This window comes from Chiloscyllium plagiosum, chromosome 28 (genome assembly GCF_004010195.1).
Source record: "Chiloscyllium plagiosum isolate BGI_BamShark_2017 chromosome 28, ASM401019v2, whole genome shotgun sequence".
In the NCBI taxonomy this organism is placed as follows: Eukaryota; Metazoa; Chordata; class Chondrichthyes; order Orectolobiformes; family Hemiscylliidae; genus Chiloscyllium; species Chiloscyllium plagiosum.
The window spans coordinates 50678457-50695910 of record NC_057737.1 but is presented as its reverse complement, the minus strand read 5'-3'; the positions used below and the strand labels follow the sequence as shown (position 1 = coordinate 50695910).

The 17454-nt window shown below is 43.5% G+C and overlaps 1 protein-coding gene across 1 annotated transcript in view; it reads right to left on the bottom strand.

The window, feature by feature from the left end:
• LOC122564240 (sodium-dependent neutral amino acid transporter SLC6A17-like) overlaps positions 1-17454 on the bottom strand; it is a 93481-nt gene that overhangs the window by 50263 nt on the left and 25764 nt on the right. Inside the window, exon 2 of the mRNA XM_043718938.1 lies at positions 3287-3703. Within this exon, the coding sequence (XP_043574873.1) occupies positions 3287-3572 (286 nt within the window). The 5' untranslated portion in view covers positions 3573-3703. The remainder of the gene's footprint in view (positions 1-3286; positions 3704-17454) is intronic.

Here is a 17454-nt window from a genome sequence, read left to right as displayed (position 1 = left end):
CATCTTCCCAACATCCACCCTGTCCAGGCCAATCAGTATTCTGTATGTTTCAATTAGATCCCCCAAGCGTGGGCTGTAAATCTGCGTAAACCAGACCCTTCAGGATGAGGTACAGCACGGGTTAGGTTCAGCAAAGTGAGAATGGAGGGAGGATGTGGGGATGGAGATTTTCAGCGTTTAGGAAATAAGCGAGGAAAGAAAGTTCAATCTAAATTAGAATTGAATGGATGGGCTGATGGGCCAAGGAGTGGCAGATAAAGTTTCATTTAGATAAATGTGAGGTGTTGCGTTTCGGAAAGGCACATCAGAGCAGGATTTACACACTTAATGGGAAGGCCGCGGGGAGTGTTCCTGTATCAAGAGACCATGGAGTGCAGATGTGTAGTTCTGTGAAAGTGGAGTCACAGGTTGTGGTGTAAAATTCCAAGCAGTGGAATGTGGTGAAACGGTTAAAAATTATGTCCCAATACATGTGTGAATCTAACCGGGGTGGAGGTGTTGCTTAGTCCCGTGTGAATCTTATTACACACCTCCCCGTGTGAATCTTCTTATCTGTATGTAACCAGAATGGAATGTGTTTTTTAGCCTTGCTCTGCTGTTCACATGAATGTTTATATCTGGAAAAGAGTATATCAGCTGGAAAAGTCTCCAGTTCGGTGAGTCTGCTCCGGGGTTGCGTTTAACCGCCGAGCGTGGGTTGTTGGCAACCGCTCTACGAGAACTGACGGCTCCCAGTTCCGGTAACATGTAGAGTGAGTATAAACCAGACCCGTTGTAAGTACGAGACCTGGTTGAGGCGACACTGCGGGGAATAAAATACTTATATTCTAGCAAACTCGTCTCTCAGTTCTTTTCTCCTGGTCTGTGTCAGACTACTCTCCTGCGAACCCGATCCTTGAGAATTTATAAAACAATAACCCGAGACTTTTTCCCAGGGCGGAAACGGCTATCACAATGGGATATAATTTTAAGATGGTTGGAGGAAGGTTTAAGGGGAGACGACAGAGATAGGTTCTTTACACAGAGAGTGGTAGGTGCGTGGAATGCACTGCCAGCAATGGTAGAGTCACATTCGTTAGGGACATTTAAACTACTCTTACATAGGCACATGGATGATAATAAAATGTAAGGTATGTGGATTAGTTTGATCTTAGATCACAATAAAAGATCAGTACAACATTGAGGGCCAAAGGGCCTTGTACTGTTCTATCTTTAAAAACTATAATACAAAAAGCTACAAGAGAACATAAACAGAACAGTGACGGATGAAATTAAGATGAAACCTCCTTCAGTAAATGTGGCAGAATATTTATTACACAAATTGTATGCAGAAAATTTCCAGAAGGTTGGAAGAGACATGAAGACACCTAACTGTGAGGAAAGCTCAGCTACAGATTGCAGAGCTGCATTAAAGCACACGATGATTCATTGACCTAGTTTCACAAGGGTAGTATCAGCTGTAACAGACAGCCAGGAGCAGCAAAATGGGGAACAAATTCCCAAATGATTGTTGAATTTGTAGCCATTCTCCCCACAGCTCTTCAAACCTCCAGTTTATCCCACTGACCTGATCTCTCCATAGCCCCATACTTCCCCAAACTTATCCCACTGCCCCAGTCATTCCCCATATTGCTTCTCTCTTTCTCTCCCTCTCACTCACACTCCATTCCCTCATCCCTCCCACTCACACCCCCTTCCCCAACCCATCAACTCCTCACTCCCAAAATGTTCCCACCCAACCCCTCAATCCCAAAACCATCCCCAAACTCCTCACTCCCAAACTCTCCCCCCCACCAAACCCTCACTCCCAAACCCTTCTCCCCTATCCCTCACACACACCTCAATCCTCACTTTTTTCTTCCCTCTCTCCTGATGAAATCCTGCTATTTTCAAACTGGATGACCTCCAACTGGCTGTCTATGTTACAAATCCTACCATCCTTAATTGGCTAATTGATGGAGAACTATATGTGTGCGTGCATGGGAGAGAGAGCGGAAACGCAAGAGACAGAGAGCAGAGAGAGAGAGCAGAGAGAGAGAGAGAGAGAGAGAGAGAGAGACCAACAAGCCCAAATTGACCATCCGAAGAGTAACCCGCCAGATCCATTCCCCTAACCTATTACTCTACATTTCCCCTGACTAATGCACCTAACCTACACATCCATGAACACTATGGGCAATTTAGCATGGCCAATCCTCCCTAATCTGCACATCTTTGAGCTGTTGGAGGAAACCGGAGCACCCAGAGGAAACCCACGAATGACATGAGGAAAATGTGCAAACCCCACACAGACAATTGCCCGAGGCTGGCATCAAACCGGTCCCTGGCACTGTGAGGCAGCAGGGCTAACCATTGAGCCACCATGCCGCTGATTACTCTGGACCAGAAAGCTTCAGCCATCATGAAGAAGTCCTGAATTCTTCTCCATCCCCTCCTTCCCACAGTCTCTCCATCTCAATCCCTCCCTCCGCCCAACACAAAATGTTGCATGCCTTTTGCCCTTTTGTAACCATTACTTATTGGTCAACCTTGCTTTCATCTGCAGTCCTGGACATTTATTTGATTGCTTGTGCTGAGTAGGACAGGTCCCCTCTCCAGAAAATGTTACTCGTAACCATGGAGCTACTTCCAATATTTGTATCTATGTTTGTACACTATTTTAGCATATAGCTAAAACTCACTCTCACACAAATAATGAAAAACATTCATAGTTTCCTACTGCCACATCATATTATCTGTAAATGTACATACTGTGTAAATAAATTGAGTTCCATGACTAGCACCATCTATTCCTCAATTCTATTTATTCAGTAATGTGCAAATAACCACATCTGCATTAGCTGTTAGTCACTTATGGACAATATAGACCCTTCACAGTTCAAGCACCACCTGTTCTAAGTTGACAGGCTATTTTATTAATATTACTACAGCCATTTCTTCCCCAAAATTTCCTCTAGTTTCTGCCAAGCCACAGATCACCTCCTCCCCACCCTCTGAGTTATGTTTCTCCCCCATTTTTCAAATGGATTCACTGCATTAGTCCCCAAGACCAAACCATTTTCTCCCACAATCGCCAAGCCACAGGAGACTTCAAGTGCTCCCCTCTCGGTTTCCTCAGCCTCCATTCCCAACTGCACCCCAACTGATCTCTACCCCAACCTAATTCATAGGGATTTTAATTACCAGTCTCACAATAACCTTTTCTCCCTTCTTGAGCCTGCGAGGAGTGGGGATCTTAGCTACACATAATAACTCTGAAGGTGAATGGATTCTGTGACTGTCTTACCTCCACCATTTTTTTGACACAGGTAAGGGAAACGCCAGACATTTCCCAGGCCTACGGAGTAGCCAATCTGGGCAAGGATGTACTGTAGCTTATTGTTCCAGACTGGGCGATCATCATTCTCGATTGCATTCCCTCCATCCTGGTCTTTCGTCACAGGGACTCCTCCCACATTCAGCACACTGTGTTTATAGTCAACAGGTTCTTCTCCAGCGAGCAGGTCAGCGACAGATTCTGTGACAGGATCATTGCTGTGCTCTCGTTGCGTGACTTTACTGTTTTTCGGCATTGGGCAGACCTATAGGCAAAGCTTCAGAAATGAGGAGCAGAGGCAAGAACTTTCGAAGGTGCCACAGTCTCTCGAATATTCTGGGACTCCCGATATTGAAATAGGCAGTAAGAGTCTTCTTTGTGACAACCCTAATTACAAAAATAATCACAAGTTAGATGCATAAATGGTGAACTTCAAAATCACAGACCCCAAATTGTTGCAGACTTGACACTGCTCCCGTAGCATTTAAGAGGTTCCCATAAACCACAGAGAAACATGCTTCTCAACAAACCTGCATTCCAAAATGAGGATCAGTGCCTCAACAGCCCATGTGATTTTGTCTTTTTTTTGGAGGTGGAGGGGGGAGGCGGCGTGCAGTGGGTTGTGTGCAGAAAAAGAGATGGGATGTCTGGAATTCAGAGACATGAAGAATTGAGGGTACAGGTTTGGTCTCATTAGGGGAGTGTGGAGGGATAAGGTTGGATCTCAAAGGGAAGTGGCTTACAGAGCCTAGTCTTGATAGGAGAGAGGAGGGTGGGGGCAGAAGGACTGTTCTCGATAGGGAATTGGGGGTAGTCAGGGAGTGCAACAACAGAGCAAGGTCTCAATTAGGCACCACATGGCTGGATTTTGATTGGACACTGATAGACAGTTGGGTCTCAGTGGGGGCTGGTACACATTTGGGCTTTGATGGGGCAAGGGTAAACGGTTGGGTCTCAGTTCTCTCCTTGTAGCAGTCACATTGCAGAGCAGAAGATCCTGAGAAAAATCATCCAAAAGGTAAAACACTCATGTTACTGCTGAAAATCTGGGACACTGCCAGTCGTGGGAGTTTTTAGTTCCATCTCTGAGTAAACAATTGGAAAAAGACTAGTTTTGCAAATTTGAAAACACTGGGACTTGTGTGTCAGAATCAGGAATTAAAATTCTCCAATCAACCAAACACTCTCAATTCTGGGTTGCTGCATTATAATCTCTGAACAAGGCATTCACTTGGTTTCTTTTCTCCTCAGCAGGATTCTATACATGTGTGTCTGAACATCTAACTGAATAACGTTTTGAAAATGGTGCACTGGAGGTTAGCTCAGCTTTCTTCAATCACCTTGAATTCTTCTTTACTCTATTAAACTCCTTTTTTTTCCAAACAACCTGTTCAAAACATTTATTACACTCCTCTGGGGCAGGTGAGACTTGAATCAAGGATATGGCCACTACCATTGAGGTGTAAGAGGGCCCCTGATCTAATCTTTTCATTCTTCATTATTTTATGAATTGTAAATTATTCAATTTCACTTTCCGCAACTACATATTGACACCATGGGGGGTGGGGGGTAAATCTTCCCAAATGGAGCAACTAACATTGAGCCAGAACCAATAGGAGACGACAATTGGACCAGGCAGCTGGGCTCCCCATGGATTTCTAGGATTTGAGAAGACATTTACTCCATACGGTAAAGCTCCTGCTAAGAGCTCAGACTGTCAAAACTGTACCCACTAAGGTTTCTAGATTAGATTACTTACAGTGTAGAAACAAGCTCTTTGGCCCAACAAGTCCAAACGACCCGCCGAAGCACAACCCACCCAGACCCATTCCCCTACATTTACCCCTTCACCTAACACTACGGGCAATTTAGCATGGCCAATTCACCTAACCTGCACATTTTTGGTCTGTGGGAGGAAACCGGAGCACCCGGAGGAAACCCACGCAGACACGGGGAGAATGTGCAAAATTCACACAGTCAGTCGCCTGAGGTGGGAATTGAACCTGGGTCTCTGGCACTGTGAGGCAGCAGTGCTAACCACTGTGCCGCCCATAAGTCTCAGCTCACAAGTCTCTCACATTTTAATAATCCTTCAATAATCGGAATACCTCAATTAAATCTCACTAATATTTCTCTGCACCAAGGAGACAGAGCCCTCATCTCCACACAGGTCCCACTCCAGGGACAATACTGGTAAAATGAGTCTGGGCCTTTCCAAGACCTGATATCAATGTCAAAGGCTGAGGCTAAACCAGATATCAGGGAAAGTTGATTAATCAATCTTTGCTTTTTTGAATTTCAAAAAGTTTGTCAAGTGTATTTCACTGAGATTTTCAGAAACAGGAGATCAGAGATTAATTCAGAGCTAAAATCCACAGAATAAATTGATAATCACCCAATGAATGTGAAATAGTTTTGCTATGAGATGCAGTGCACTATGAAATAGCAGGGTGAGTTTATATGGATCTAACAGACTGAGTAGTTTATAGAAAATTAATAACTTGTAGGCATATTTAGAGTCCAGTAGGGAGTCTCAAACAATCTTCAACAATATTGAGCCTACAAGCACCGTGTAAATGTGAGAGCAGGAGTGGGGATTGTAACTGAGAACAATGTGCTCATAATAACCAAGCCTTCTAATAATAACTGGATAAACATTCAGTTAGACAACCAAAATGCTCAATTTACCTGCTGACTGTTACTCAGGACAAAAGCAATTCACACCAGGTTTCATCATTAACAGAAAGTAACTACGTATTATAATAGGTTTAAATTTAACACCTGGCAAAGAAAGGAATCCAAATCTATTACCTCATGAGTTGAATTATACCACCAAAGAAAACCCAGCTCAGACTAATTCATGCTTCACACAAATGGAAGACTCACAGTTTGACACAGGTATTGTGTGGGGGAGAAAACAGGCAACAAAATGCTGAAGAACAAATGACCAGATCTCAAGAATGGGTTAAATTGCTCTCTGTTTCTTTTCATTTTAACAATAAGAATAGTGTTGTCTGTAAAACAAAAGTTTGGTCTTCACTTCAAGTGTTGATCAGTTGAAGCCAAGACTTCTCTACTTACAAATCTTTATTTTAAACTTTATTGTTTGTCTGTTGGAAGATAAACAGGGAGGGACGGAGGGAGAGAGAAATGGGGAGGAGGGACAGAAGGGGAGGGGAAAGGAAAGTAAAGTGGATAAGGAGACCAAAGCTGCACATAATATTCCTGGAATGGCTTCACCAGTCCTCTGTGCAACTGCAACAAGACATGCCTGTTCCTGTATTCAAATCCTGACTATGGAAGTCAGGATACCATTTGCCTACTTTACTGGCTGCTGCATCTAAGACCAAAAGACATAGGAGCAGAAATTAGGCCATTCCGCCCATCAAGTCTGCTCCACCATTCCATCATGGCCGGTACCTTTCTCAACCCCATTCTCCCACTTTCTCCCTGTACCCCTTGATACTCCAGAACCTAGCTATCTCAGTCTTAAATACACTCAATGACCCGGCCTCCACAGCCTTCTGTGGCAATGAAATCATAGAAATCATAGAATCCCTGCAATGTGGAAAAGGCCATTCGGCCCAACAAGTTCACACCAACCTCTGAAGAGTAACCCAACTAGACTCATTTCCTTACCTTATTCATCTACATTTACCCCTGACTAAAGCACCTAACCTACACACCCCTGAATACTATGGGCAATTTAGTATGACCAATTCAACTAACCTACACATCTTTGTGATTGCGGGAGGAAACTGGAGCACCAGGAGGAAACCCACACAGACACTAACCACTAAACCACTGTGGCACCCTATGAATTCTGTAGATTCATCACTCTCTAGCTGAAGCTGCATGCTTACTTTCAGCAGCTGGTGTACGAGGATACCTAGGTCTCATTGCGCATTTCCCGGTTTCTCTGAAAGTTGCCACCCAGGTAAATAGTGCGGTGAGGAAGGCATATGGCGTACTGGCTTTTATTGGTAGAGGAATTGAGTTCCGGAGTCCTGAGGTCATGATGCAGTTGTATAAGACTCTGGTACGGCCGCATCTGGAATATTGTGTGCAGTTTTGGTCGCCATACTATAGGAAGGATGTGGAGGCACTGGAACGGGCTGAAGTTAGGGGTAGGTTCTTCACTCAGCGAGTCGTTAGTTCATGGAATGCCCTGCCAGTAACAGTGGTGGACTCTCCCTCTTTATGGGCATTTAAGAGGGCATTGGATAGGTATATGGAGGATAGTGGGTTAGTGTAGTTTAGGTGGGCTTGGATCGGCGCAACATCGAGGGCCCAAGGGCCTGTACTGCGCTGTATTCTTCTATGTTCTATGTTCTATGTTCTATAATATATGGCCACTCAGATAATAATCTGACTTCCGGTGTTTGCTATCAAAGTGAATAACCTCATTTATTCATATTATACTGCACCTGCCATCCATTTGTCTATTCTTATAGCAGCCTAATTTCGATTCTAGTTTAGAGACCAATAAAATGTGACTACTTAAAACAGGAGTATGCAGAATGGGAATGAATAGTTGATGGGACAGTGCAGAGGGAGCTTTATCTGGATCTAGTCCCAGCAACGTTTGGGAATTGTTTAGAGGAAGCTTAACTTCAGTTTAAGTGTTGAGGTAGCATTACTCTGTAGCACGTTCTGTCCTTCCCCAAGAATACTTCACAGGGAAAATGCAGACAGAGCTTTCCTTCAGAAGGTGTTCGATAAAGTATCAGACATTAGATGATTTAATAAGAAAACAGCCTTGGGTGTTGGGGTAGTGTCAGCATGGACATAAGGTTGGCTAAATAGCAGAAGACTGAAAGTTGATGTAAAGGGGCATTTTAAAGATAGCAATCTGTAACAAGTGGAGGGCTACAGAGATCAGTGCTAGGTCCACAATAATATAAATATGAAGTAGGGTTGAGGATTATCAGATCAAACATAATTGATTGGCATTGCAGACTCAATGAGCTGAATGGCTTACTTCTGTTCTTCTGTCTTTGGTCTTATAGGCCTTCTCCTGATTCGTAAGTTTGTATGTCACAGCAACTATCAAGAATCACACTCAATCTGTGTGACACTTAGTTGAGTCCCAGATGTATCAAATCGCCTGCACTTGAATCGAATTATTGAGGCCAATTGAAGTTTATACAAAAAATGTGTATAGTAGGAACACAGCAAGTTGATCCATGAGAAAGAAACAGACCCAACAGGTTTATTGTCTCTCTTATATTCTTGTTCTGTTATGAATTCTTTCTGGGTGCCAGCTGCCACTGAACAGGCTCCAACCTTTCATTAGCAGGAATTCTTTCTCCATGACTGAACTAAAATGCACATCACAGTGGGATACACACCAGCTGCACTTAATCTTGTTCTCAGTTAACACATGCTCACCCTCAACAGAATCGCCCTCGCCTTTGACATGTTAATCCCTCAATAGACACACCCTTAGCATACACCCCCTTATCAGACAAATGCTCACCCTCAGTACACATACCCTCAATAGATATACACTCACCATGGACATCTTCAATCTCAATAGATTCACTTTCAGCACACGTACCCTCAACAGACTCACCCTTATCCTGTTTGACAAACAGCCCCCAACTTGTACACTTGCATACTCATGAACAAACTTTCCAAACGATTTCCTGAAGAAGGGCCTGTGCCCGAAACGTCGAATCTCCTGTTCCCTGGATGCTGCCTGACCTGCTGTGCTGTTCCAGCAATAAAGTTTCAACTTTGATCTCCAGCATCTGCAGACCTCACTTTCTCCTCAAACGTAATAAGAAACACCAGTGCTTTGTGAGGCCGGTAACATCAGTGCTATGTGAGCCCAGTAACCTGTGCCAAATTGGATGTGTGGTGGACAGCGAAGAGGGTTAGCTTGGAGCACAACGGGATCTTGATCAGATACGCCAGTGGGCCAAGGAGTGGCAGATGGAGTTTAATTTAGATAAATGTGAGGTGTTGCATTTTGGAAAAGCAAATCAGAACAGGACTTTTACACATAATATTAAAGTCCTGGGGAGTGTTGCTGACAAAGAGACCTTGGAGTGTAGGTTCGTAGATCCTTGAAAGTAGAGGCACAGGTAGATAGGATAGTGAAGAAGGCATTTGATATGCTTTCTTTTATTGGACAGAGCGTTGCGTACAGAAGTTGGGAGGTCATGTTGTAGCTATACAGCACATTGGTTAGGCCACTTCTGGAATATTCTGTGCAACTCTGGTCTCCCTCCTATAGGAAGGATGTTGTGAAACCTGAAAGAGTTCAGAAAAGATTTATAAGGATGTTGCCAGGGTTGGAGGGTTTGAGCTACAGGGAGAAGCTGAATAGGCTGGGGCTGTTTTCCCTGGAGCATAGGAGGCTGAGGGGTACCTTAGGTTTATAAAATCATGAGGGGTACGGATAGGGTAAATAGACAAAGTCTTTTCCTTGGGGTGGGGGAGTCCAGAACTAGAGGCCATAGGTTTAGAGTGAGAGGGGAAAAAAGTAAACGGGACCTAAGGGGCAACTTTTTCATGCAGATGGTAGTGCATGCATGGAATGACCTGCCAGAGGAAATGGTGGAGGCTGATACAATTATAACACTTAAAAGGCATCTGAATGAGTGCATGAAGTGTTTAGAAGGATATGGGCCAAGTGCTGGCCAATGGGACTAGATTAGGTTACGATATCTGGTTGGTATGGGTGAGTTGGACCGAGGGATCTGTTTCCGTGCTATACATCTCTATGACTCAAAGTGACTAAGAATATTGATAAGAGTAGGGTAGTGGACGTAGTCTATATGGATTTCAGTAAGGCCTTTGACAAGGTTCCACATAGTAGACTGTTCTAGAAGGTTTGATTGCATGGAATCCAGGGAGAGCTGGCAAATTGGATATGCAATTGGCTTGATGGAAGCAGAGGCTAATAGTGGAAGGATGCTTGTTGGTGTCTCGGCCTGTGTCTAGGGTGTACCTCATCCTGCAGTACCTGTTACTGTTTGTTATCTATATCAGTGATTTCGATGAGAATGTACAAGGAAGGGATGATTAGTAAGTTTGCAGATGACATTAAATGTGAGGTGCTGCATTTTGAGAAAGCAAATCTTAGCAGGACTTATACACATAATGGTAAGGTCCTAGGGAGTGTTGCTGAACAAAGAGACCTTGGAGTGCAGGTTCATAGCTCCTTGAAAGTGGAGTCGCAGGTAGATAGGATAGTGAAGAAGGCGTTTGGTTAGCTTTCCTTTATTGGTCAGAGTATTGAGTACAGGAGTTGGAAGGTCATGTTACGGCTGTACAGGACATTGGTTAGGCCACTGCAATTCTGGTCTCCTTCCTATCGGAAAGATGTTGTGAAACTTGACAGGGTTCAGAAAAGATTTACAAGGATGTTCCCAGGGTTGGAGGATTTGAGCTATAGGGAGAGGCTGAACATGCTGGGGCTGTTTTCTCTGGAGCATCGGAGGCTGAGGGGTAACCTTATAGAGGTTTACAAAATTATGAGGGGCATGGATAGGGTAAATAGACAAAGTCTTTTCCCTGCGGTCGGGGAGTCCAGGACTAGAGGGCATAGGTTTGGGGAGAGGGGAAAGATATAAAAGAGACCTAAGTGGCAACTTTTTCACACGTGCATAGAATGAGCTGCCAGAGAAAGTGGTTGAGGCTGGTACAATTGCAACAGTTAAGAGGCATTTGGATGGGTATATGAATAGGAAGGGCTTGGAGAGATATGGGCTGGGTGCTGGCAGGTGGGACTAGATTGGGTTGGGATATCTGGTTGGCATGGACAGGTTGGACCGAAGGGTCTGTTTCCATGCTGTACATCTCTGTGACTCTATAACTCAAATGAGATCACTTGCCTTGACTGTGTCAACCATCAACTAATCCTCATTCAATCGAACAGGGTGGAGCACAAAGTAATGGATATTGAGGTGACATGAAATGTGCTTCACTGGCAATATACGTCGATCAGTGAACACAGTCTGGTCACAGGAAATAAGCAGCTTTTTAAATCCACACTCTGTAACCCAAGGACTGAATGTGACCAGGTGGAAGACTGGCGAATGATTGTGTGAAGGTGTTAGGTGATCCATTTGCCATCTTTCTCAGCCAGGCTCTGCCCAGCACTGTTGGCTTTTTACCAGCTGAGGAGTAATCTCTCGCCCATAGAAAGGCCACCAGGAAAACCCAAATGTTCCAATAGATACTGTAGAGGCTTTCTTTATAGACATGCCATGGCCCAGGAAAGGGCATTTCTGTGGCAACTACTCCATCTCCCCTCAGTGATCCCCTTTCATCCACTGTTACCGGGCAATGCCTGACTAACTCCAGTGCCCCAGACCCTACTTACTGGAGCCATCGGTTCCCCATATCTTACCTATTTTCTTGATACACTTACCCTGTCACACGACTGTCACAGCATCTGCCTGTGTCATTGGATTTTTAAACTGAAGAACATAATACACTATTATAAAGGAACGTAATTTCATCCAATTCTCTTCACCCATGGTTTCTGGGGTTTCAGGATGGGTTAATAACTGACACCCTGTCCCAGAATGTCCAGTGCTGAAAACATCTGCAGTTCAGGACTAATTCGGAATTAGGGTTCCCAACCCTGATCACAAAATGTGTACCAATATAACAATCATTGTATTCTTCAAAAGGAGAATATTAGCACCTTTCTGAATTAAGGAATGAAAAGTGAGAGGACAAGTTTTGCCTTCTGTATTGTAACATTTTCATATAATCATGAGGCTCCTCTGGTCACCTTTGGGAGTTTTTCCCAAGTCACACATTCTTTTTGACATGTAGTCACTATTACAATGGAATTGAGCATGGAAAAAGATACTGTATGCAGACAGCAATTAATTGAAGGGCAAGTTTTCATTTTCTGGTACAAGACTGACAATGGAAACTGGAATGTTATTCAGGAGCCTGGGACACGCCTTCCTACCCTGCTCTCCCCCAAAAAGCACAAAGGGATCTCAAACAGCTTCCTACAACACTGAAAAAAAAGACTGTCTCAACTTAATATCTCAAGACAGCACCTCAAGCACGTACAGCTTGTGGGAGTATAAAGGGTAGTTAGGGCAGGGAGTGGCAGTGATGGCTGCATCTTGCATCATTTGATTCAAGAGCAAAAGCCTGCTGGGGATATGAACCAGAGCAGTGATGATGTACAATATATATAAACTGTCATTTCAAGCTATAAATAACCTCAGCTGGATCAGACTTTAAAGAGTTCACTGCAGTGAAGAATTTTAGTGCTGAAATATTTCTCCATCTGATGTGTATATCAGCCCTGAGTATATTTCGCTTGCTGCTTTTTTTCCCTGATTTTCGAACACAACACCTAATTTATGATGAGATTTTGAGAGGCAATCTCATGTTTACCCGAGCACTGGAATCCTCTCATATCAAACTGGCCTTGCTACAGCACAGTCACAGAAATGGTAGACAATGCTAAAACCTCATGTTGCCTACATGCCAAGGTACTACTGAAGAATAAAGTATGTCATTTACAAGTGGAAAACACTAATCTACCAGTTTAAAGGATTCATATTTATTGGCACCAATAGCTCATGTGTGTTAATTGACAACAAGTTTTAAAAATGATGACAGGTGCTTAAAACAGTCTTTAACAGATGAATGTTTCCTATTGTGCATTTACCTTTGGGAGATAAAATTGGGGCAGGGCCCTTGTGGCACAGTGGTAACATCCCTACCTCCAGACTGTGGAAGCTGAGGCTTAAGTCTCACCTGCTCCAAAGTTGTGTAATAACATCCCTTAAAAAATTTTTTTTAAAATACATAGGACCTAAAATTGGGAGTAAACCCAATGAAGGTTCAGCTTTGATTTGGTGTGTGTGATGCAATCAGAAGACAAGGTCTGATTTGGGAGCAGGATTCCAGAAAAGGATTAAGGAAAAGATTCTTTCATTCAGATTTTCAATATTTAAAAATCTATAGCAAGTGTTTTCAAAAAGCTACCAAAGGACTACAATAAAGTTTTGAAGACATTACGAGGAAAGACCAAATAAATCAATAGCTATGGGCTTTAAAACATTTCTGTGGCAAGACATTGAGGGGGAAGGGCTGGAGGAGATTGGGGGTTTTGAGAATCTGGCATTATTATAGAGTGGGTGTTTTGTGGAAACGCAAGGTGCAGGAAATTAATCACAGAATCATACGGTGCGGAAGAGGTTTTTTAGCATATTGAGGCTGCATCAATAGAAAAACCACTGTCAATCTACACTAGTCCAACTTTCCAGCACTTGGCACACATCCTTGAATGTATTGACATTTCAACTGCTCATCAGAGTACTTTTTAAAGATTAACTTTTACCCTTTCCATATCAAACCTAAAATATAGGGTGTTGTGGTTCCTATCAATAAAAGCTCTCCCACTGCCACCTTGAATATCTGTCTGTTGTGTTCCACTTAATTAGATCCAGAATTATTGTAAAGCCTACATCATTTAATTAAAATAACCTGCTTCATCAAATTATCCAGGAATAATGAGCCACTTTAAAGGAAAATCAGAAAAGGCCTTACTAGGAAATGACCTTAGACTGGGCAAAGTATGCATTCAGTTTGTCAGCTGCAAGCTATCAAGGTGAATGAAGTGAGACACAGCATTTGACTACGTATGCTGCTCATTCATCACTCATAATTTTAGGTTGGATATATCCAGGAAGCATATTTGGAAATATTTCAGAAAACAATTTGTTACTGAAGAGAAACACATCAGATTTTGCACTTAACAGAATTACTGGAAGTGTTAATTTTCACATAGGTGTTAATCATATTTTAATCATTCCTGGAATATGAGCATTGCTAGCTCAGCCAACATTAATTGTCCATTCCTAACTGCCCAAAGGTGGTTGTGATGTTGACCAACTTCACAAACAGCTGCTCTCCACGGGGTGCAAGAACACCCACAATCCCTTTAAGAAGTGAGTTCCAGGATTCTGATCCAGTGACACAATGAATGACTGTATGATTCCAGGTCAGGGTAGTGAATAGCTTGGAGGGGAACTTGAAGGGGGTGGTGTTCTCATGTATCTGCTGTCCTAGTCCTTCCATATGCAAGTGGTTGCAGTGTTTGGAAAGTGCTATCTAAAGATTTTTGATGAATTTCTGCTGTGCTTCTTGTAGATAGTATGCACTGCTTCTACTGAGCGCTGTTGTTGGAAGGAGTGCATGTTTTAGGATGTGTGCCAATCAAGCGGGCTACTTTGTCGTGAATGGTATCAGGTTTCTCAGTGTTCTTCGAGCTGCATCCATTCAGGCAAGTGAGGAGTACTCCATCAAACTCCTGACTTGTGCCTTGTAGATGGGCAAGTTTTTGGGGTGTCAGGATGTGAGATACTCATCACACAGCTGCTTTTGTAGTCACATTAGTTATATGATGAGAGGAAGTGAGGACTGTGGATGCTGGCGATCAGAGTCGAAAAGTGTGGCGTTGGTAAAGCACAGCAGGTCAGGCAGCATCTGAGGAGCAGCAGAGTCAATGTTTTGTGCATTAGCCTTTCATCAGTACTGGTGAGGGTGATGGGTGGTGAGACATACATAGGAGCGTGGGGATGGTGGGTTCGTGAGGGTAAAAGTAGCTGGGAAGGTGATAAGTAGATGCAGGTGGGGGATGATGGAGATAGGTCAGAGGGACACCAACTCATGGAACGTTTCAGAGAATATCGCTGAGACAACCCCACCACTCTGTGGCTGAACACTTCAACCAAAAACCCCACCCCCCACCCCAGTCCATCAACGACATGGAAGCCTCCTTTATCGCCAAATCGATCCCACCCAACACCTGGAGGAAGAATGCCTCATCTTCCGACTTGGGACCCCCCCCCATCCACATGGCATCAATGTTGGCTTCACCAGTTTCCTCATCTCCCCTCCCCCACTTCATCACAGATCCAACCCTCCAAAGTTGGTACTGCCCTCTTGAACTGTCCATCGTCCTTCTCACCTATCCGCTCCACCCTCCATTCCAACCTATCACATTCCCAGCTACCTTCCCCCATCCCCACCCTCCTATTTATCTCTCAACCCCCTTCCCCACCCACCCCACATTCCTGATGAAGGGTTTATGCCTAAAGTGTCAACTCTCCTGCTCCTCAGATGCTGTCTGATCTGATGTGCTTTTCCAGCACCACACTTTGACTCTTATTTTTATGGTGAGTCCAGTTCAGTCACTAGGATGTTGGTTTTGGGAGATTCATTGATGTTAAAGACACTGAAGGCCAAGAGACGATGGTTAGATTCTATTTGGAAATGGTCATTAGCTCTTACTTCTGTGACACAAAATGCTAATTGCCACCTTTAAGCCCAAGCTTAGAAATTTCCAAGTCTTGCTGCTTTCACCATACGCTATTTTAGTATCTAAGGAGCTGCAAATGGTGCAGAACTTTCTACAATCGTAGGCAAATACACCCACTTCTGATATTATGATGGAGAGAAGATTGTTGATGGAGCAGCTGAAGAGCACTTGCAGAGATGTCCTGGAACTAAGATGACTGACTTCCAACAACCACAAACATCTTTGTCTGTGCCAGGTATAAATCCAAATAGTGGAGATTTTTCCCTAATTAACCATGACTTCAATTTTACTAGGGGTTGCTTGATCTTACACTGAGTTACAGGGCAGTCATTCTTGCCTCACCTCTAAAATTCAACTTATAGCCCAATTTTCTGTGATGACACCTGCAGCCAAATACCCTTGGTGGAACTCAAAACTGAGCATCAATGATAGATCATTGGTCATTACCACCTGCTAAGACCATTGACACCATCTTCCATCAGTTTGCTGATGATTGAGGGCAGACTCGTGTGGCAGCAATCGGTTAGATTGCATTTGTCCTTTTTCTTGTGATGGAAAGTATTGTCCAATAGATGCCAGTATGGTTCTTGTACTGGAACAGCTTGGTTGGGGCACACGAAGTTCTCAATATGCAACATGTTATCAGATCCATGGTGTTCACTGTCACCAGTACCTGCAGCCATTTCTTGATATCACAAAGTAAATTGGCCGAAGACTGTTTTTTGGGACAGGTGGCAATTTGCATTTGTGCCACATAAGTAATAGCTAATGATCATTTAAATGGAATCTAACCATTGTACCTTGACAAGGTCAGGAGGAGACAGAATTGGATTAAATACTGCTAACTGAAAATGCTGGCAAATGCTTCCTCTTTATCTTTTGTATTGCAACATTTAAGAGGCATTTGGATGGGTATATGAATAGGAAGGGTTTGGAGGGATATGGGCCAAGTGCTGGCAGGTGGGACTAGATTGGGTTGGGCTATCTGGTCGGCATGGACAGGTTGGACCGAAGGGTCTGTTTCCATGCTGTACATCTCTATGACTCTATGTATTGGTCTCTATCATCAAGGGCACATTACGCATGGAGTCTTGTCCTTCCACTAGTGGCCAAATGGTCCACTGCTATTCGTGGCTAATATCACATGGAAATCTTCCTTTGTTTGGTTTGCTATTGGTCATGTATTGTAGTTCCACGACATTGTGACTTCAGTTTAGATGCTTGTTTTGCTGTTCTCACCAGTAAGCTTCACATGAGCAGCTGGGAGAGAACATATCCAGAGAAAGAGATAGCCAGACTAAATGTGTTCTTCTGGAAATTTGGAACACTGTGGGAATTCAGTGCAGAGGGGAAGAGGTGTGTTTTGGTTCTTTTGGTTTAAAGCTCCTAAGCTCCCGGCCCATATCCCTCCAAACCCTTCCTATTCATATACCCATCCAAATGCCTCTTAAATGTTGCAATACAAAAGATAAAGAGGAAGCATTTGCCAGCATTTTCAGTTAGCAGTATTTAATCCAATTCCATAGTATTTAATTCCATAGTATTGAAGACTGGGAATAACAGCCTGGACTAACTGATATTATTTAATATTAAGCATCTTCCAAAATGTTTAATTTAAAGGGGAAAGTTATGGCAGGAGAGCTCAAAGCCATGGAGTGCTCTTCCTGCTTTATACGGGAAGTTGACATGGTTTCAATGCCCTGGGCCAGCATGTATACAGGAAGTATCTCCAGCTGCAGCTCCCAGACACTCAGGTTTTAGAGCTGGAGCAATCAGGAGGCAGATGGTATCATAGATAGTGTGTAGAGGGGAGATGGTCACACCA